Source organism: Carassius carassius, chromosome 12, assembly GCF_963082965.1.
Source record: "Carassius carassius chromosome 12, fCarCar2.1, whole genome shotgun sequence".
NCBI classification, from domain to species: Eukaryota; Metazoa; Chordata; class Actinopteri; order Cypriniformes; family Cyprinidae; genus Carassius; species Carassius carassius.
The window spans coordinates 9,269,816-9,291,711 of record NC_081766.1 but is presented as its reverse complement, the minus strand read 5'-3'; the positions used below and the strand labels follow the sequence as shown (position 1 = coordinate 9,291,711).

Here is a 21,896-nt window from a genome sequence, read left to right as displayed (position 1 = left end):
AATTTGTGCTAACCGTCGTATGTGCATACACAAGAGAGTGACATTCCAGCAGATGACAGGATGGATGACTTGAGGGTGAGTAAATCATTTTCATTTTTGGGTGAACTATCCCTTTAAAGATAAATGGATATAAATAAACAAACCAAATAATGAATAAATAAATCAAATAAATCAATAAAAATTAGAAAAGCACATAAAATTAATAAAACTTAAACTAAATATAAAAAAATAAAAGCTAATTTAAAATATTAAGAAAATACTATAATAGTATATAAATTATATTAAAATGATGCTAGTATTAGAATTATAAATGTCCAGGTTAAATGCCCCCCCCCCACCCAAAAAGAAACATGGTGTTAACATGATATATATATATATATATATCATAAAAATCACAAAAGTATGTACTGAGCATGTACTGTGGCATTCTTTGAAATACCATAAAGTACCATAGTACATAGATTTCACTACCATGGTGGTATAAGTAACATAGTATTACCATCTGATACCATAACTGTAGCATGGTACCACCACAGTTTTTGTAAATGGTTCCAAAACTATGGCATTACCATGATGTCCTAAAATAGTCTGATACTATGGTATGTTTTATACCCTGGTAAACATACATCTGTTTTTAACTTGGTAAAATCCTTTTCCAGGTCCACAAATCAAGTCTCCCATTTATGTGACAAAGTCTGTTCTGGTCCCTCTCTGTCATTCATCTCTCCAGAACAACAAATCTTTATTTACGTGTCTTGTTCTGAAATGCATTACAGAGTGGCACTCATGCCAAGCTAGTCATTTTCTGATCGTCTGTGCGCATTAGGAAATTGTTGTCTTGACTTCACAGGGACATTTAATCTGCATCCAAAGCTGGTCATTTAATAAAATAACAAGCAGGTTAGAAACCATCTCTGGGATGGGTAGAGGGAGAAATCTGTAGAAAAGGTCAAAGAGGTTGGCTTTTAACTGATGCCTGTTATTTGACAATAACAAAACCAATGAATGTTGTTGTAGTTGTTTTTTTTGTTTTGATTTTTGCATGGCTTTTGAAGCCGACTATATACTATACTATATACTATATATACTATACTATACTATATATATATATATATTATTATTTTTTTCTGTAATCTTTTTATATAAACCAGCAAAACACCAACTATGCAACTGAACATTTCAACCTTTTTCGCTAATCTGATGCAACGTCGCCTCAGACTTCAGTGAGCTAACAGTGGGTTAAAGAGGTTGCCATTGAAGTGCAGAAAGGCTGACAAGAACATCGATGAGAATGGGGGTGGGCTGTCTCACAGTTACACTGACAGCATCACCCATTCACCACGCTCGCAAGACATACCCACTTAAACTCACTCGTTATCTACTATAATTATAACAGACATATTTTGGGAGGTTTACTGAATAATTAGAGTTGTCAGCGCTCACATCAAACTCCTTCAGACTCGCACAGAGCCGGCGAGGTCTGATGAGATGCAATTAACACTGCAGATTAACAGGCTCATCTGCGACATGAGCTCAGCGTGCTCCACTTGTCCCTCTCGACCCTCTTTGTCAACATGCGATTCCCCAGACCACCACGGACTGAGGAGGTATTGCTCTGTGTGGTTGGAAGACTGCTGAGGAGCTACACTGAAGCTGGCAATGTGACATGCATTCTGTCACATGTACCTAATATATGATCCACTGCTTTCAAAGAACAGGTAACAGCAAGCTTAATTGGATCGTGTTTTTAATATATATATGTATGTGTGTGTGTGTGTGTGTGTGTGTGTGTGTTTAATTGACACATAACATGTATTTACTGTACAAAGCACAAAATAAAAAGGCATTAAATTACTGTAATAAAATCCCTTAAACAACCCTTATATTCAGATTAATGGACAACTGGTTAATTCTTAAATTATGAAAATGATGTTGCTGCAACAGTCAGATCATTCTTAATACAAAGAATAAATGTGAAGTCCGGTGTGGTCTGAAGCTCCTCTGAGCCAAATTTGGAGAGAATTAGACAAAATTTGGGCAAGGAAAGTGACGTGACATTCAGCCAAGTATGGTGACCCATACTTAGAATTCATGCTCTGCATTTAACCCATCCAAAGCACACACACACACACACACACAAGTGGGCAGCCATTTATGCTGCAGCACCCAGGGAGCAGTTGGGGGTTTGATGCCTTGCTCAAGGGCACCTAAGTCACGTTATTGCCGGCCCGAGATTCAAACCCTCTAACCACAAGGCCACGACTTCCCCTAAACAGTTTTCATCAATATCAAATTTTTTTGGCAGATGGGAGACATGGAGACACCATCATACTCTGCAGGTCAGAGGAAATCTGTACTGTACATAAGCAGATTTTAGGCCAATTTGTAACAATATTAAAACAAACCTCCAAATATATAATTTGTGTCCATATGATAGTGTTATGGAGATACAACTTTTCATTTTTTTTCTGTTGATTCTTGACTTTGACAAGTTTCAGTAACTTTTGTGCATGGTCCCTCTAGTCAAATTCAGCAAATATATAAACGAATTAGAAGGAACAACAAAAACATTATGTAAATAAATATCAAACAAGAAAGAGGCTGAGGCTTTTAATTTATTTGACCACAAGGTGGCGCTATCCCCAAACTGCTCAGGTACCCTCTGGGCATGATGCCAATTATGCCTACCAAGCTTTGTTTGAATAAATCAAAGTCTTGGTAAAGACACAGCCATATACATTACAATTTAAAATGGCAGACAGGAAATATGGCTCCCCTTTAAAAAATGGTATCACTGAGTTCAAGAAACCTAAAGACAACAGACACATGACTTTAGGCCATAAAGCATAAGTATATTAATCAGACTGTATGATTTTATGATCACTACACATTAATGAAAATGAAAACGACTTCCATATGCTTTGTAAGACTTAGTCTGACCATCTATGACAAATTTAGTGAGAAGATTTGTATGTTGGATATTGAACACACAATGTTCAGTCAACTATGAATGTGGGATGAAGGATTTTTTTTCTTCTCTAGTCTAGACCAAAGGGTTATATGAACAGAACATTTTTTTTTTGCTGATAGGAGCACTTAAGTGTTTGACTGGGAGACCACCAGATGACTATTTAGACCGCTTCCAATATACTTCACTTCTTTGTCCCTAATATTAGTTTTATTAACTATTTATTTGTATTTAATGTATACTAAGATCAAAGAGACAGAGAAGATCAATTGGTCTTCACAAAAATTATTAAAAAGACTGTGAGGAAAGGTTTTTACTTCATAAATGATACTTGATGTGACTGCAATAAAACATAACTATCACTCAGTAGTTCATGCAGTGTTTGAAAATGTCAGTGTTACCGGAGAAAAAATATCTCAGAGGATACGCTTTCAGGGAAAGGTAGAGGTGGAGAGCTGTGATTCAAATAAAGTACTTATCAAGGACTAAGCTTATGAACACTTGTCCACAATATGTGTGTGAAAGAGAGAGAGAGAAAAAGAGAGACAGCCTACAGCTCTTGGTTTTACGCTACTAGACACTGAAGTCAAATGGCTCTTGTTTGTAGATGATCTGGAGCTGCTGTCACTCACAAAAGAGGCGGTGCAGCAACAAATACACAACTTCTGGAATATGCCATGTTATTTTTTTTAAGGAAGAATAAAACACACACATACATATATATATATATATATATATATATATATATATATATATATATAGGCTATATATACACACATTTTAAACAAATTTAAATAATCAAATTGGTTAAAACCAACCCCAATCATAAAATGTTTTATGCAAAATTGTAAAAATAATCAAATTGGTTAAAACCAAACCCAATCCAGGGTTCCAATAAATGGAATTTCCAGAGCAGCATTAGAATTATTAATATTACATATAAACATTAAACATATCGATAAATAGAATATAAAACTAGAAATAAAAATAGAGTTACGTGGATCTGAGACTGAGAGAGAGATCCAGAGAGATTGTTAGCACTCAGGTAACAGCTGGAATGAAGAGGCGTGTCTACGGTGCGGGGGCGGGGCTACACGCTCTCAAATGAAAAGCCACTATTTTAGAGACTTAAAGGGACTCACAGGTGTACAGTAAAACGTCAGTCACGCAGCGCAGCCGTTCGCAGAGAAGAGATTAAATGTCTACGGTTAAGTCAGCGTGAGAAAAAGGAACATTTTTGCGCAGTTAGAGTCACATTGGGTTTCTTTTTTTTTTAGACTACAGCCGTGTGATGGCATATGAGTCGAGTGTGTAATGTAACAATCCCCACCGACGCTTGTGCAGTGTTTGACGCTCTGTGACATGACATGGACGGCGGAATGTCTCACTGAGAGCAGATGAACTGAATAACGATGTCGGACCAGGTAAGATCATCACTTTCCCGCGCGTGTGTGTGTGTGTGTGTGTGTGTCTATGTGTGTGTGGGTTGTAGGGTCCTTCACAGGATTGGGATGTACACCGGTGTGAACACACCCTCTCTTCTTCTGCAGCCTTTGTGTTGATTTTGTTTCTGTAGAAGTGATTGTGTTAGAAAGCATTCCCATGCTGAGACAGTCCTCGATTTACTTCTAATATTATAGTTAGTGTCCTTGTAATGATAAAAACGGTCCAAAGCTATGTTGATTATTATAACCACTGTAACTTAATAATATTTGCAAGACCTCCTATTATAGTCGAGAAATTATTTATAATCGTAATGGTTTGCATACTGCTTCAATAATCATGATGATTAAAATTCAGATTTTTTTATAATAATAATAATTATTAAAAGTAACTGTTAAGAGCTTACCTCACCCCAAGCAGAATACTACATCCTGTTGTTTCACTGTCTGTCCCTCAATAAAGATTTAAATTAATTAACTACCTCCTTTCAATTACTTTAATTGGTTGTCTATGTGTGTCTTGGATGTCTGACACCTGATCAGACGTACAAGGTCCCCAGCACACCTGCAGTGCTGCGGCTTGATTAATTGCCATATTAATATTGATGCCAGTAGCCCTCGTGAGCAAACATGGTAAACAGTTTAAGAGCTCTTTTGGGATTTTGCTTGATGGAGATAGATGGACGAAGCCCTCAACAGCCCTGAGACTGAGAAAACTCACTGCGATCCTTGTCTTTTTGGTCTGTTGGGATGTTTACGCTGCTCTTTTAAAGCAAGTGATGCTTGTTATTGTGAATGGACGCACTGCTCCGTGTTTTGACCCACTTTTGTATAGAGTGTGCAACCCTAAAGTCCCAGAGGATCACGCCCCCCCCCCCCCCCCCCCTGCACTTGGATTGTTTCTATATCTGTACATTAATTTAGATATCATAGAGACTGTCATCGTTCTTGATGTTCAGATTTATTGAACGAACCACTTTGCCTCTGAGTTATGTTATTACTTGTCTTCGGTTTTCACAGGATTTCGGCTTAAGTTTATCAGCTGCGCCCCCACTTCGCCGGGGTAGCACCCCCTTGCCAATCAAGCATCAGCTGAGGCGAGAGGAAGCTGTGTCCGAGGATTATGACTGGACGCCGGGACTCGACGAGTCTGCCACTCCGCAAATCAGCATTAGCAATATCCAAGATTCTCCTTTCCCAAAACCGCCACAGCAAAAGTACCACGGACCGCTTCGGATAGTACTGCTGGGCCAAAACGGAGTGGGCAAATCCTCTCTGGCACTTTGCCTGGCTGGACTGTCAGACAGATCACTCTCTATAGACTCTGAAACCCAAGCAACCGGTAAAGATTATATTAGTTTATCCTTCTTATGCTCGGCATCAAGCATCATGATGCTGAGGATTGTACTATTTTTAGATCTGAATTGGATGAAACACACTTATCACCTTACAGAAACCTGAGATCATAGTGTAAGGTTCTCCGTATTTGATTTGAAAAAATAGAGTGGGTGCCATGAAGGCATCCATCTTATTTCAGGTCTTTTGTCATTTTGTGTCTTAATGAGGTGGGAGAGAACCCTCAGAGTACTGCCTCTGCACAGACACTTTCTGCACAAACCAAGCATGTCATTTACTAGGGGATAAAGAGCCAATCAGACACACAGATGGGTTTTTTCTCTCAAGTGTCCTTGTGCATCGATTCTGCACTGGATAAATTATTGTTACGCAACTGTCTCGAGTCCAATTCTGATCTTACCTTTCAAAACTTCTTTTGTATTCTTCCCACAGATATATTATTATACATTTGATCTTGTGAAATTGCCAGTTTCAGCTCAATTGCAGGAATAAAATGAGATGCTAATAGAATACCAGTGATTCCACTTTATGCTTGAGTGTCAGTTCTCATAGAAATGACTTTGTGTGTGTTGTAGATGAGGGTTACCAGCGGCGAGTGACTGTGGATGATGAAGACAGCACAATTTTAGTGTATGACAACTGGAAACAGGTGAGTCAAACACTCTCACAATGCATAAAGCACACTGAGGTTTGCTTGTTTTGGATTGTTTTTGATTTGTATTTTTTTTTTTATTCATTGGCTCTCAGAATTTCTTATAGTGCTTGCAAGGTGAGAGTGTGTTATGCACATTAAATTGTGATTGGTCTTGCCTTCCCTGCGTATACGTAAACATGTACTGCTGCAGATTCTTGTATTCATCTGACAGAAAACAAGATGCATACTTATTGTCATGACAACAGCAAAGTGACTGATGCAGCATTTTATTTTTCACAGCACTAAAGTACAAATTCTAAGCTTACCGAACACGATTCTTTTGCTACCTTGTGACTGCAGGTTTCTGCTTCAGGAAATGCAAGTCTTCTTTTCTAATATCTTAACTGCAGTGTTTGGGAAGCTATGTTGAAACTGTAGTTTGCCAAGCTATATAAAATGTGTGTGTATATATATATATATATATATATATATATATATATACACATACACACACACACACACACACACACACACACACTACTTTTAATATATATATAAAAAAGTCTTTGAGACAAAAAAAGGTAGTCGCACAGTTTTGGAATGACATAAATTTGAGCACATTATTACATGATTTTGGGATGAATTATTCCTCAAAAAAATGCTAAACGTTTTAAAGGAATAATTGAATTATACAGCTAAATTTACATGAACTATTGCATTAATGTAGGTGTTCGGTGTGAAGTTCTATAAATTGTGCAGGAACATTCATTATATGCGAGTTGTTAAGAAAAAAGAGAGGGAAGGATAACAGAGAAGAGAACGGATGCTGAGAAAGATGAGAAAAATCTGCCCTTGACCTTCCAGCTGAGGGTTGTCTGTTTGTCATTTCTGTTTCCTTTTACTTTAGGGCAAATTGTTTTCAGTTTCCTGTAATTTGTTCCATTTCGGCTGAGTGTAACTGCCGGGTTTAAAGATCCTTTTACAAGCGTTTTATGTGTACCCTCTATAAGATCAACCAGGTTCTGGGTTTCTTTGATATTCCAAAGTGAATTAGGATCTCTGCTTTACCACTTTAAAAGTCACTTATTTCTGCAATATCTAACATGATGTACTGAATCAATATACTGTGGCATCTATCATTATGCTTTTCAGTCAAGATTATTGCATTAGTGTGTTGCAGAATTATACTGTTCCAGATATACTGTCAAGTAAAGAAAAAAATATGGCTCTTGCAATATACAGCACAGAACTGTATTTCAAAACATTAATATCGTTCAGTGACAATCAAAAGTTTGGGGTCAATACGATTTTTACTTAATATCTTTATTCAGTAAAGATGCATTAAAAGGGACTATAAATACTTTTTACATTTGTTATAAATTTCTGAAAGATCATGTGACTAAAGACCAGAGTAATTGCTGTTAAAAGTCTGAATATAAGTTTTGCTATCGCAGAAATTAATTGAAATTTAAATATATTAAAATGGAAAACAGCATCTGTTAGGTTGAATTATTTACATTCACCTTCATCTGGAATTGATTCCTCTTGACTAGTTCACTTGTCTCTTCACTTATCAATCACCTTTTCCTCATTTCATGAAGATACAAGCCATTTGACATTCACTCAAACCATAGGACATTCCCAGGGGAACAAGTACCAGTTTGAAAGCTCCTCATGATTTTATGTGCAATGCATGTATTTGCCTTACACCCGCTCGTATGATAGTCCAAAGCATGTAGTGTGGGTGTATCATCCACTCAGAGCTCTGTTTATACTCTGAAATAAGATGATAATTTCACCTGGAACACACAGATGTATCACAGCGATATCATGAGCACATGCTTGTGACTTTTGTATGAATCACAGAGTGTCTTTTCTGTTTCACAGCTGACTAGAAATTATTTAAACACCTTTGAATTTGATGTGATGATATAGGGTTGTGCATATAGATGTTTAGCATACCGAAAGGGTATTAATTTGCCTTTGTAGCCATGTTGATTATTCATATTTATTCAAATCCCTGGTCAAAATTGATTGACTTTGACCAGTCTGTTCCCGTTCCAAATGGTGTTTGTGTCATCAGATCTGCTGTTTGTTGCAAGCAAGAATGTCAATAGTGATGCTGCTATCACAGAATGACTGCAACTTTTGGATTAATTCCAGGGCAGAGAGGGAGAGAGCAGTGGCTGGAAGAACTCCAACCCCCCCCCCCCCATTCCATCATTTCTCTTTCTCCATCTTACCATTTTTCTCTTTCAAAGCATCCCTCTTTTTCTCTCTTCCTCTGTGGCACATCGTATCACTTGACCTCTGACCTCACCCACTGCGTTTCATTCGATACTGCCCTCCCCGTTTTCATGTTGCCATGGCTACCAGTGGTTCCAGCAAACAACAGGATCCCAGATAAACTATGCAGTGATTAATTTTAATTTTACAGATGCAGGTTCAGCGCTGCCCTTATAGTTTTATGGTTCACTGATTGCAATCTGTAGCTCCTGGATTGAAGCTTGATCATGAATATTCAGCAGAGGTCTGTCAGTAATGTAGTTACTTCGTTTGTTTCAAGATTTAAGTAGGTTGGAGCTGCACAATTGATTCAATCAAAAGTGATATTCCCTTGGATGAGAAACCACAAAAGTCTGAAATTGAATTAAAGAAAAATATAGTCTGCAATGCATACTACAAAATGAATTGGAGGTGTTCTGTATTGGATGTAGTTTACTATACACGAATACTATATATATATATACTATATACTATACCATACACAAAACAAAAAAATTAATAAATCGGAGTATGAGAAATTCCAACAAACCTCTAAAACCTCTAAAAGCAAACTTAACTGTGTGAGAACACAATGTGGTTCGCTTAAGAGTAACTCTATCTACTGGCAACAGAATGTGGGCAAAACAAGACTCCGATGCATGAGGCATTGCTCCAGATTGAGTTATTGCTTACCCGTTTGTTGTTTCGCACACTCTTTTGGGTACAAGAGCTGCTTATTCAATAATTGTATGCCTTTTGTGATTTGCTTTGATCCAGGAAGCAGCAAGATGAAGTGTTAAATGTTCGTCAAATCGTGGTTTGAATCATAGTGTGTTTAAAATAATTGCAGAATGATTGTTTCTGTCCTTATCCTTGTAGAGGGGATAAAACACCCTCTAAGCATTTCTCCCTTGTCTGTCTTTAAGGCAAAATGTAAGCATTACTAATTAATGGTACACGTCTTAGATGATTCAGTGAAGGTCAGCAGTTTCCTTATTGTGAAACCAGGTCAATGTTTCTGGATGCGGTGAAGATGCTGCAGTAAGTTTACAGTCTGTTCTGCGGGCTGCAGCCTCATTGTCAACTTACTTTGTTCACTGAACCATGGAGAATTGGAGAGAGACGGTGAATTAACTCATTCTCATGCAGTGCTGCATCAGTAGTAGCTGCAGAGGATGCAGGTCTATTTTGGTTCTATAGCAGATTCCCCAAGTTCACCCAATCAACACCTGACACATCAGCCCAGTTAGAGCTTGGATTAGGCACAGGCATTCATTCACATGCAAACATGCACATACTCACAAATATAGAATCACGCACACCGAGCTGAGTCTAGACGGCCTCTGTTAGCACGGTTAGACTTGAAGTGCTTGCGACAGTGGCCTTTAATAAGTCATTCTCTTTCCTAAAATAGCCGACACATGGTCAGCCATATTTGGTCACCTGCTCTGCCATTGGTCGGGATTGGGAATTGCATCACATGTCGCTACACCCTTTTCCGTGTTCCAGCATGGAATCGTATCGGCAATCTCTGATCACCTGTGTCCAATACATTGGCCAAAACCTTGCCTTGAAATCAGCATAAATGGGGTGTAAACTGGATTGATTTATTCCAAATGTTAAGCCGTTTTTCTCTTGCCTTTTTTGAATGTAATATCAAATATCTGTGTATATGTGTATCTATTTTATATTTTAAAAATAGCATAGTTCTATATAGTTACATGTTATATTAAATAAATACCATTGTGTATTATTTCCCTTTTTTTAACTAATTTACTCATCCTCGCTTTTTTTCCAAACCTCTTTTGCTTTCTTTCTGCAACACAAATATGTTAAAAGATGTGCACAACAAAAAATATTTTTTTCCCCCCATATAATGAAAATGTCTGCTGGCTGAGGCTATCATTCTGTCTCACATCTGTTCTCCGGAACAGCATGAGGGTGATTAAATGATGACAGAAATGTCTTTTTCGGGTGAACTAGCCCTTTAACATTAACATTAGTTTCAAAAATAAAACATGCAGCATAGCAAAGTAATGTTAGCATGTCACATTCTACTTTTTGAAATGTTTTACATATTACGTATGCATACTATTAAGAAGATAGCAAACAGATTTATTTTACAATATGAACTAGTTTTCCATTCTAAACATAGCCCAGACCAACCCTAGCTCTAGCCAGCCATGACCATAGCACAAGATGCTACCAGTTCTTGTTGCATATGTTTGGAATGTAATGAGCTGGTAGACTGGGGCCATTCAGTTCGGCTATAATTAATAGAGTACTTTGAGGTGAAATATTGATGAAACTAAGCGGCTCATATGGTTTTTGTTTACTGGGTATGGTCTATTGTGTGTGTAAACTGACAAGACAGTTAGGAGGTTTTTTTGTTGTGTGTTTTTTTTTTTATTTTTTTTTTTTATATAAATGTGTGAAGTATACATCTGTTTATCTCACTCAGACAGAGTGTGTAAAGTACTGCTGGGAGCCTTATGCTTAAGTACAGTGTGCCACAGCTCAGCCCTAGTGTCGTTATGGACTGTGAGCTTTGTGTAACGTTCATTAGGGAGATGTTTATTCTTTGATGTTGGTGTGCTTGGCAGAGTAAGCGGGCCTTTATTTCTTTGGAGGTATGTGTGCCCTGTGTTTATAGCAGCAGAATTGGCTTGTTCAGCAGCTGAGAAAGCACTTTCAGATGGGATGGTGTATGTCTGTGTGTGGGCTCTCGGGCCAAATGTGTATGTTTTGGAGGATGGGATGTGTGGACAGATGGTCTGTGGTGACTGTCTGCAGGGGTGGGGACCTCATTCTGGTGCACAGACACACATTCAGCACACGGTTATGTCTCAACATCCAGTTATCAGACTCGACCTCTCCCCCCTACGGAGCAACAAATTCAAGTCTCTTATGCACCCCTATTCCTCATATCCATTAATAAATTGTCATTAACTGCAAAAACATTATTATTATAACTAAATGTATAAATAAACAACAATTAATGTTATTATATAAATATATATATATATATATATATATATATATATATATATATATATATATATATAGTGTGTGTGTGTGTGTGTGTATATATGTGTGTTTATGTATGTATTTAGTTAAAATAATATTATTTTATTTAATGATATTCAATATTTTACTTTAATATTTTGTGTATATTTGATGATAGAATAATTTATGTATATTTTATTATGCATATTTAATTTATGTATATATCATTATATTTAATATTTAAATCTTCATATTTATTTTATTGCTTTTTAATGTTTGTATTATATTTATTTCATATACTTAATTTTCTCAAAGTTTATCTTGTTAGTTGTTGGTGGGGAAGTCGTGGCCTGGTGGTTAGAGAATCGGACTCCCAATCGAAGGGTTGTGGGTTCGAGTCCCGGGCCGGCAGGAATTGTGGGTGGGGGGAGTGCATGTACAGTTCTCTCACCACCCTCAATACCACGACTGAGGTGCCCTTGAGCAAGGCACCGAACCCCCAACTGCTCCCCGGGCGCCGCAGCATAAATGGCTGCCCACTGCTCCGGGTGTGTGTCCACAGTGTGTGTGTGTGTGTTCACTGCTCTGTGTGTGTGTGCACTTCGGATGGGTTAAATGCAGAGCACAAATTCTGAGTATGGGTCACCATACTTGGCCGAATGTCACTTCACTTCTGTTAAAATATGTTTAAGGTGAAAGAAAGACCAAAACACTGATGAATCAAAGATTTTGTTGCGTTTCTTCTGTTTTGGCTTATTGACCAGGATCTGGCCTGATTTCTGTGTAATCTGTCTTCCTGTGCAAAGAGGAAGGTGTGTTTGTGGTGTGTTTAGTATAGAAGGAACACAGTTCTTGGGAATGAGTTTATGGTCAGAGATGAGTTTTGCCCAGGTTCTAATCTGCATTATGACCTCCTATGAACTCATTTTATTCTCAACCAAAGGCTTAACCACAGCAACAGAATGGAGAGAAACAATTTAAAGGTTTTAAAGCTGGAATGGATTATTTCTGTACCACTAGTGGCACCAAAGGGAATTGGAAAAAAGAAAAAATTCCAAATGATTGTTCATCTTCAGTAGAGCTGCACAGCTTGTGAGCCATGAGTTCCCTCTGGAATTTTTTTTTTTTTTTTTTTTTTAATGAAAAGACCTTTTACTTTGCCCATCCGGCCCCAGAGAGCCCCTCCATCACGAGGAGCACTATCGACCATGTCGTGCTGTCTTCACTGTTCATCAGGATACGTGTCTGCTCCTCAGAAGAGATGACCTCCTCCCCGTGCCCTTCCTGTGTGGGGTTGCGGCAGGTGGCCGAGCCCCCCTCTCCTCTCTCACTTCCGCCCCACTAGACTCTTCCCCTCCAGAGAAACTCTGTGTTTCTGTGGCTGTGTGAATCTCACGCTCCAGGGCCGAGTGCGATTGGCTCGGCTGCAATGTGAATGTTTTAGGCAGCTCTCCAGAGGGCTGGAATTCGCCTTTGGGGAGTTCGAGATGTAGGACACAGGCTTTCCATCTATTTATCTGTTCCTCTTTTGGATTAGGAGATGAAATAGGAAGTGGTCCATAGGGGACGGAAGCATTTTCTTTCTTCTCTCAATTCGTTAAAAATGTAGTGACAGCCGCCCTGTAATAGCTGTCACAAAGAGAAAGCCAGACTCCGGTGTGGCTGTACTTTGGCGCTGTAAACTGTTAGTGGTGATGTGACGTTCTCGGGGGGTAAACGCTTGACAGAGGCATCTGCTGCCGTTCTGAACACACCTGAGCTCTGCGGTGACAAAACTAAGAGCTGGAACAACAACCGAGCCATCGTAGATTTGAGGTTATCCTCTTTAAATCCCAGTAATCCTCTTTTTCATGGACACAAACACTCCTGAGCTGCACTCAAGCAAAGAATGTCCTCCTCTTAAGGCCCATTCATACCAAAAAAGATGACTATAAAGATAGTTAAAATTGTAACTATATTAGCATCTGCTGCTTTAAATGCTTGGGCTTCTTAAAGTTGAGTGGATTCTGATCAGATGTCAATGTTTTGATCATTTATCAAGCAGATCAAATCATCCTGAAAGTGATTCCAATGATATTGTTCCTCTGTGATTGTGGTGTGGGCTTTCCTATTGTCATAGAAGTGTATCTTTATCATCATAGTTCTAGTTTATCCTTGGTGTGAACAGGCTTTTACTGACCTACTGTACCGATGACAAATAATCATCTAATGCTCTGTAACGTATATATATGAAGCACTGAATCTTCTTGTTTGAGTTATGATGTCATTCGTGTATCTGTGTTTGGATTTGATTTGATTGACAGGAGCTGTCCACTCTGCAGTGTGAGGTGTGCATCCTGGTTTTCTCGTTGACGGACAGGCGCAGCTTCCACCGGATCGCTCAGCTCCGTCTGCTGTTGAGGGAGACGCTGCCGCACACCCCCATCATCCTAGTGGGCAACAAGAGTGACCTTGTGCGCTCCCGTGAGATCAGCACAGAGGGTAGGCCTGTTTTTAATCTAAGTCCTTGAGCTACAGATCCCATAATTCAACTTGATTTGCTGCATAGCTGGCAGAGATTACCGGGAATTAAAAGAATGGGGTCAAATGGAAGAATAACATTTTTATAGTATATGAAACCTTGTAAACACAAATAGAGAAAGATAGACCGATAGTAATAGAAATATGCAAAGACCAGTTATAGTTCAGAATGCAACTAGACATAAGGAAAAGGACCAACTGGAATTGGAAATGGAGTTATTAGAATTACACCACAGTCGATTACACTGTGTCTGTAATGGAAACATTATAGGTGCTAAATTACGGTCAAAATAGTCCAAATACTTTCAAAATATCTGATCGAATAAAAACATAGAAATTAATTAATGATACACTGCTATTGAAAAATATTCAGCAGGGATGCATTAAATTGATCAAAAGTGTCAGTAAAGAGCAATCCGGCTCTTTTTTTTTGTCATGCTGAAGGTGTCCGGTGTAGTCTTGTGAGATTGTGAATGCTGAACAAAAGTCAATGGGAGATTTTCAAACCTAATCTTACATTTAACATTTCCTGAAATGTATAGCCTACAAATAAATTAACTGGAAAGAGGTGCAAAGGCTGGAATTATCAATAAAACAAAGTATAAATTGAGTCTGTATGTTAAAGCTGCTATGAAATGGAAGTTGTGACAAATCAAACTTTCTGTTATGACGTTCATCTCAGTTAATTTTATTATTCGAAAAGAAAATATAGGGCTTGCTGTCAAATGTAAGAAAGGGGATAGGTTTAAGAAGACCAAACAACTGGAAAAGTCTGGCATACATAACCAGAAAGCTTCGCCAGAGGATCTACTTAAGACATTTTTGATTAAAATTTTTGTTTTTTTCACGAGGTCAATATAAATAAAATAAATAAATAAGACATGCATGGATGAATCATTCACAATAAGTACATGCATTTAGAAAATGTTGACTTCAAGTGCTTTGAAAATAAGCAGAAAATTGCAGGAAAATAAGAATAAAATGTATGAGCAATTTCAATACAGTAATTTAGAGTACAGACCCTATAATTCAACAGGTATTTTGTACACACAAGGCCCCCTGTGGCCCACCTCTGCCTCTCACACTTGTGAGTCATCTATATTAACCTTGCTGCTGTGACTCAGCTTTTGTCTAAATGCTTCTATCTCTATCTGGCTGTGTTTATATAATAGGCTTCATGGATTCCTGGCAAGAAAAATCACTCAGCTTATCAGCATGAACAGGTGCTGCTAGGAGATGTGCATTTGTAAAGTGGGCACATTGTCCATTTAGGGCTGATATGGAATCTAGATAGCTTTGCTGGTGTTTTCTCAGCAGGGCCGAATTTAGTTCAACTGTTTAGTTTCTGCCACATCATTTCAAACAAATGTATTTCTTTACCTACAATGTATTTGAAAAAGGTCTATTTAAAAATTGCGTTTAAACTACACATGGGAGGATGGTTGCTTACAATTTTAAATTATATATATTTATACATTTATATATGATTGTTTGCAGAATTTCAGTTAAACTCAGTTCAGTTAAATATGCAGTATTCAATTTTTGTTTTATTAAAAAAAAAAATACATGCCTCAAAAACTCTAAAGGGGCAAGTGTCCCCTCAGTGTAAACTGGCATAATGCATCTGGCTGCTTTCACAGTCATGCTTGCATCTTTCTCTCTCTCTCTCTCTCTCTCTCTCTCTCTCTCTCTCTCTCTCTCTCCTCTTTTCTTCTCACCTGTTTGTCATGCTTGGCATATTTGGGCCTTTTTTTATGTTTGCTCTGTATTATCTCTCACCCACAATGTGCTGGTGTTACTATCTTTATGTGTGTGTGTGTGTGTGTGTCTGGTGTGTATGTGTATATACATATGCCAATGCTGGTACATGCACTCATATTCTCTCCCTCACACCTTTCTTTCTCTAATTCTCTCCTTCGCCTGCATGGTGAAGTGATCCCCCCCGTGCTATGTGTTTGCAGGGCTGTGATAAGGAGGATAAGGAAAGAGGACAGAGAAGCTTAGTGTGTTGTAATCATTACGGAAATGGTGTGCAGGCACTTTCATGTATTAGAGCTGATAACACGATGGTTCCACGAGAAGGACGACATCAGAGGTGCTCTGTTCTTTTGGAAAATTACATCTATAAACTGTATTCTTATGTTTATTTCACTTTGCTGTTCATCTATCATAATTATAAACAACAGGGCAAAGTAATGGCAAATCCAACATTTAAGGCCATATACACACACACACACATTTATATAATTCTTATCCGTATATTTCTTGAACATAAAATCGCCATATTGATTAAAATAGAATGATTTCAGAATAGAATGAATTCTGAATGATCATGTGACACTGAAGATTAAAGTAGTGGCTGCTGAAAATTCAGTTTTACATCACATGGGATAAATTGAATTAAATATTAAAATATACAAAATATAAATAATGATATTAAGTTAAGAATTATAATTGTTTTTTTTTTTACTGTATTTTTTTTATCAAATAAATGTAGCCTTGGTGAGCACAAGAGACTTTTAAACACATTCAAGATTTTACTACAGGTTTCCTTTAAATAGGATTGGCCTGAAAAAAAAAGTATATGTGTGTGTGTGTGTGTATATATATATATATATATATATGTATGTATATTTTTATGTGAGTTTAGCTAAAGATACAATATTTAAGATACCGTTATGTTCAGATTTTAGAGATGATGGTATATTGCTATTCATGCAAAGCTGGAAATAGCTGCCTGAGAATGTTACAGAGTGCCTTTAAAGAGACTTTGATAGCACCCTTCACATCTACAGAACGTAGCTGCACAATTTGAATGAATCATTCATGTCAGGGGCACAAACTGTGTGGGATGAGTTATGCTCCAAAGTTTAATACTTTTAAGCTTAGGGGTTTGTTCAGATCTTCAACCTCAAGTAAGAACGGTATACAGAAGATGGGTGTGGCAGGGAGAAAAGGACCTTGTAGGAAGTTCAGAGGACACATCTGTGCTCAGCACATTTATTCCTCCGGGTGCTGTAGCCAGTGTGGTCATCGATATGGAAATCTTTTTCTGTCTGCATCTATCTTCCTGTCTCTGATACGAACACACAAGCACATACTCACTGTGTACTCGGCTTCATGTAAATGGGTTTAATTTACATGGTGTATTTGTGAGTCAGCTATCTGAAGCTGACATTCAAGCCTTGTTTAAACAGGCTCACAGACATTGTATGCATACATGCTGTAAGGTCAAAGTGACTAAATCACTGAAATCGAGATGCCCAACCTTATACTGAGTCTATACCAATAAACAGAATTTACAACTCTGAAGGTTCATAATGCTACACACATTTTGTAAATCTCCTGTCTGTCGTGTCAGAACAAATGGGTTTCCTTTCATATTTTTTTTTTATAATGATAAGTGTCCAATATTTAATAGGGGTCATATCTGATGTTTTATCCTTTTATTTTTTTTCCCTTAAGTCTTTTTATTTCTCCCCACCTCAAATCTCACATTCAATTTAACCTCTGTCCCTTATCAATTTGTAATTTTTGGCATTTTATCCTAAGCAACTTTAGCGTGTGTGTATTATGTGCACACACATATGCCACACATATCCTAAAGTTATAGCTATATTTATACCGTATTTTTCGGACTATAAGTCACACCTGAGTATAAGTCGCATCAGTACAAAAATACGTCATGATGAGGAAAAAAACATATATAAGTCGCACTGGACTATAAGTCACATTTATTTAGAACCAAGAGAAAACATTACCATCTACAGCCGCGAGAGGGCACTCTGTTTTCAGTGGTAGACTACAGGAACACTGAGCAGCATAGCGCGCCCTCTCGCGGCTGTAGACGGTAATGTTTTCTCTTAGTTCATTTCTCTCGGTTCATGTCAAATTAATTTTGATAAATAAGTCGCACCTGACTACAAGTCGCAGGTCCAGCCAAACTATGAAAAAGTGTGACTTATAGTCCGGAAAATACGGTAGTTAAAGCTATATATATATATATATATAAACACTTTGGCATATGTGTGTGTGTGTGTGTGTTTTAAAATAATTCTCTTAAATGCTGCATTTGTTTATCTATTCCTGTGTTGCCGAGTTGATTTTTTTTTCAAGATTGTTTGATGAATAAAACATTTAAAAAAAGAACAGCATTTATTTGCAGCAGAAATGTTTTGTACCATTTATAAATGTTTTTTTTTTTTTTATCTTTTTATCAATTGAATGCATCCTTGCTGAATAAAAGTATGAATTTCTCTCTCATAAATAAATCATAACCCCAAATTTTTAGGGGAAAATACATGTATTTTCTGTTCATGTATTCCTTGTGAACCTGTCACAATGTAAAAAATTCTGTTATTTAAAAATGTGCTATCAACAAATAATACTGGATCCTAATTAAATAAGCTTTATTTGCTATTGTAACTTTGTAAGACCTTGCTTATTTAGCCTAGTGGGTTTGCTGTTGGATTCAATCTAGTTGCCACTGCTTCATTCTACAATAACAGCCTCTTTGCAAAGCCAGTGACAGATTCATAAAACAATCCATGCTGAAAAGTTTCACACAAACTGCTAAGGTTAAATCGAAATTATCATGGGAAAAACAAACATCAGTCACTTATTTCTATAGCTGTGATTTCTATAGCTTTCAAAAGGATATGATGCCAGGAACAGCACACTGTTTGGTTGGGCTTGTCATTAGGTACACACTGTACCGACTGTAATAGTATCTGCTTATTTTGGTACAAGAATAACAAAATAATACTGAATATTACCATCAACTTATTTTTATTTAGTTTTTTTTTAATCTATCCTTCTTCATTACTTTACTATGTCAGGCCAGGCCAAGTTGCTGAACACTGAATAGGCGTAGTTGATGTGTAAATGTGGGTGGCTATCTGTGAACGTTTTCATTGTTGTGCTGTCAGATTTCTGCACAACCTGCCTTCTTTCAGTGTTATAGATTTTTTTTTTTTTTAACTTGAGCTATTAATTATTAAGTCAATTGAAATAAAGGTTGCATAAAATAAAATTGCTTTAACGGAAATTAGAAAAGTTCTAATAAACGATTTTAATTTAAAGTGCTAAAACTAAAACTAAATTTAGGCTATAAAACTATTTATAAATAAACCATGATGAAAGCACATAACAAAATTACTAAAATGAAAACGAAAACTAACGAATGAAAGCTAATTCAAAATATTCATAAATAGAGTATATAAATAATACTAAAATAACACTGGTTTCAGTAAAGTCTTTTGAACTGAGGACAAATGAAGTGCTAAAGTGAAACTATAAAATAATTTATTTTACATTTTTCATGATACAGCCCCCTACAAAAATACATGTCATCTCTGGATTGCAATGATAAATGTTTTTCAGTTTTCTCAGTCTCCTTCTCCTCCTCGTCTGTTTGTTTCTTCTCTCAGGTCATGTCACACATCCACAATGGTGCAGTCTAGTCGACATCTAAAGTGATCTAATTCAATCCTGTCCACACACCTCCGAACAAACACACCCACACATACTGTACAGCAAGCATTTAGCCTTTATTTCTCTTTTCCTACGGCCCCTCAGTCCCACTCAATTGATTCAGTTATCTAACGCTAATCTGTGTTGATATGACAAGAGATTGTCAAACTCCATCTGTGTCTGTATCACTCAACCTCTCTCTCTCTCTCTCTCTCTCTTTCTCTTTCTCAGAGGCGCACTCCAGTGCAATGATGTTTGGCTGCCTGTATCTGGAGCTCTCTGTCTCTCTGGACCACCACACTAATGACCTACTGGAAGTGGCTGTGAGAGCAGCCCGGGGCCACAACCTGGGACCCGGCTGGACAGAGGGGTCCCCCACAGCGGCCCGCCGAGAGAGCTTGACCAGCAGGGCCAAGCGCTTTCTGTCAGGGCTCGTTCCACGCACCCACCTCGGCCGAGACAGGGACAGGGAGGGCGGCAGAGACAGAGACCTCAGCAGACACAGAGGAAGCAGGATGCTCAGGCAGAAATCACGTTCTTGTCATGACCTCAGCGCTCTAATGTAACCGAAAAATGACCGAGAGAGAGAAGGAGAGGAGGTGTTAAAGGAGGCTAGTGAAGGGATTGAAGAACTGCATGTAAGATTGACAGGTGAGGAGATAAGAGACAGTGTTGCTGCACCACATCACAGAGGAGATAATTCTCCAGAGATATTACCTAAACTATGTGTGAAATTTAGTTGTTTATACCAGTCTCTCAGTCATTGAACATGACAGTAGTGCAGCGAAACCTAGCAGTATATCCTGGCAGAACATGACCTTTTAGGTTGCGAGAGGCCTGTAAACAGACAGACCGACCCAAATATAGCACCGGATCTCAGTGTAATGAGTATATCATGCTGGCTGTGGCAGGCTGTTAGTGGTGATAAGGTAGCTCCTGTAGTAGAACCATGCTGACACAGCACGGATGCAGAACCGTAGTAAAAATCCTGTTGTAATAAAAAAAAAAAATAAATAAATAAAATAAAAAAAAAACTTTTTAAAGCCCATCGGCACAAAATACGATGCATTAGTTAATGCATGTATTCAGCTTTTTAGATTTTCTCTTTTCTTCCTCTTCCTCAATGATTTTCAGGTTTAGGGAAACCAAATAAAGTGATTTAAAGTAAAGTAGTCATTGAGTCACAGATTTTAAGATGTTAAACATTTTGTTCACAATTGGGTATACTCTTTACGAGAACCAACTGAATCCTGTAAACTGAACAGAATTCTTTTTCACAGTTGTCATAGGGCATATTCCCAATGTCTTTGACCCATTTAAGTACAAAATAATAAAAATTTGGATTTTAATTTGAAATAATTTTATAGTATGACTATAAACTTAGGATACTGATATTGAAATAATACATTTTCAAGTATTAAACTATCAAGCGTTTATTTTGGTGGTTTGCCACTGATGTTCACTCTGAAACATGCAGTGCATACATTTATTTAAAGGGTTAGTTCACCCAAATAGCAAAATTATGTCATTAATAACTTACCCTCCTGTTGTTCATGCAGTTTAAGATATTTTAGATTTAGTCCGAGAGCTCTCAGTCCCTCCATTGAAACTGTGTGTACAGTCTACTGTCCATGTCCAGAAAGGTAAGAAAAACATCATCAAAGTAGTCCATGTGACATCAGAGAGTCAGTTAGAATTTTTTGAAGCATCGAAAATACATTTTGGTCCAAAAATAGCGAAACCTACGACTTTATTCAGCATTGTCTTCTCTTTGTGTTTGTTGTCAGAGAGAGTTCAAAACAAAGCAGTTTGTGATATCCGGTTCGCGAACGAATCATTCGATGTAACCCGATCCTTTTGAACCAGTTCACCATATCAAACTGAATCGTTTTAAACGGTTTGCGTCTCCAATACGCATTAATCCACAAATGACTTAAGCTGTTAACTTTTTTAATGTGGCTGACACTCCCTCTGAGTTCAAACAAACCAATATCCAGGAGTAATTCATTTACTCAAACAGTACACTGACTGAACTGCTGTGAAGAGAGAACTGAAGATGAACACCGAGCCGAGCCAGATAACGAACAATAGACTGACTCGTTCACGAGTCAAGAACTGGTTTCATCGGTTTTCGGATCACCATTACTTCTTTCGGACAGTTCGATCCAATAAACCGGTTGAAGAAAACGGTTCAACGGTTCTTTTGCGATCGACGTAATGGCGTCATTGGCGA

The 21,896-nt window shown here is 37.7% G+C and overlaps 2 protein-coding genes across 2 annotated transcripts in view; one reads left to right on the top strand and one right to left on the bottom strand.

The window, feature by feature from the left end:
- The window catches only part of LOC132154697 (protein arginine N-methyltransferase 5-like), a 463,524-nt gene that overhangs the window by 296,930 nt on the left and 144,698 nt on the right, over positions 1-21,896 (bottom strand). The gene's annotated exons all lie outside the window — the stretch shown is intronic.
- LOC132154691 (GTP-binding protein REM 2-like) lies at positions 4,101-20,808 on the top strand. Its single transcript, XM_059563339.1, has 5 exons — positions 4,101-4,392; positions 5,431-5,752; positions 6,342-6,415; positions 13,975-14,152; positions 19,895-20,808. The coding sequence occupies exons 1-5, from the start codon at positions 4,381-4,383 to the stop codon at positions 20,227-20,229; spliced, it is 921 nt and encodes a 306-aa protein (XP_059419322.1). The 5' UTR covers positions 4,101-4,380; the 3' UTR covers positions 20,230-20,808.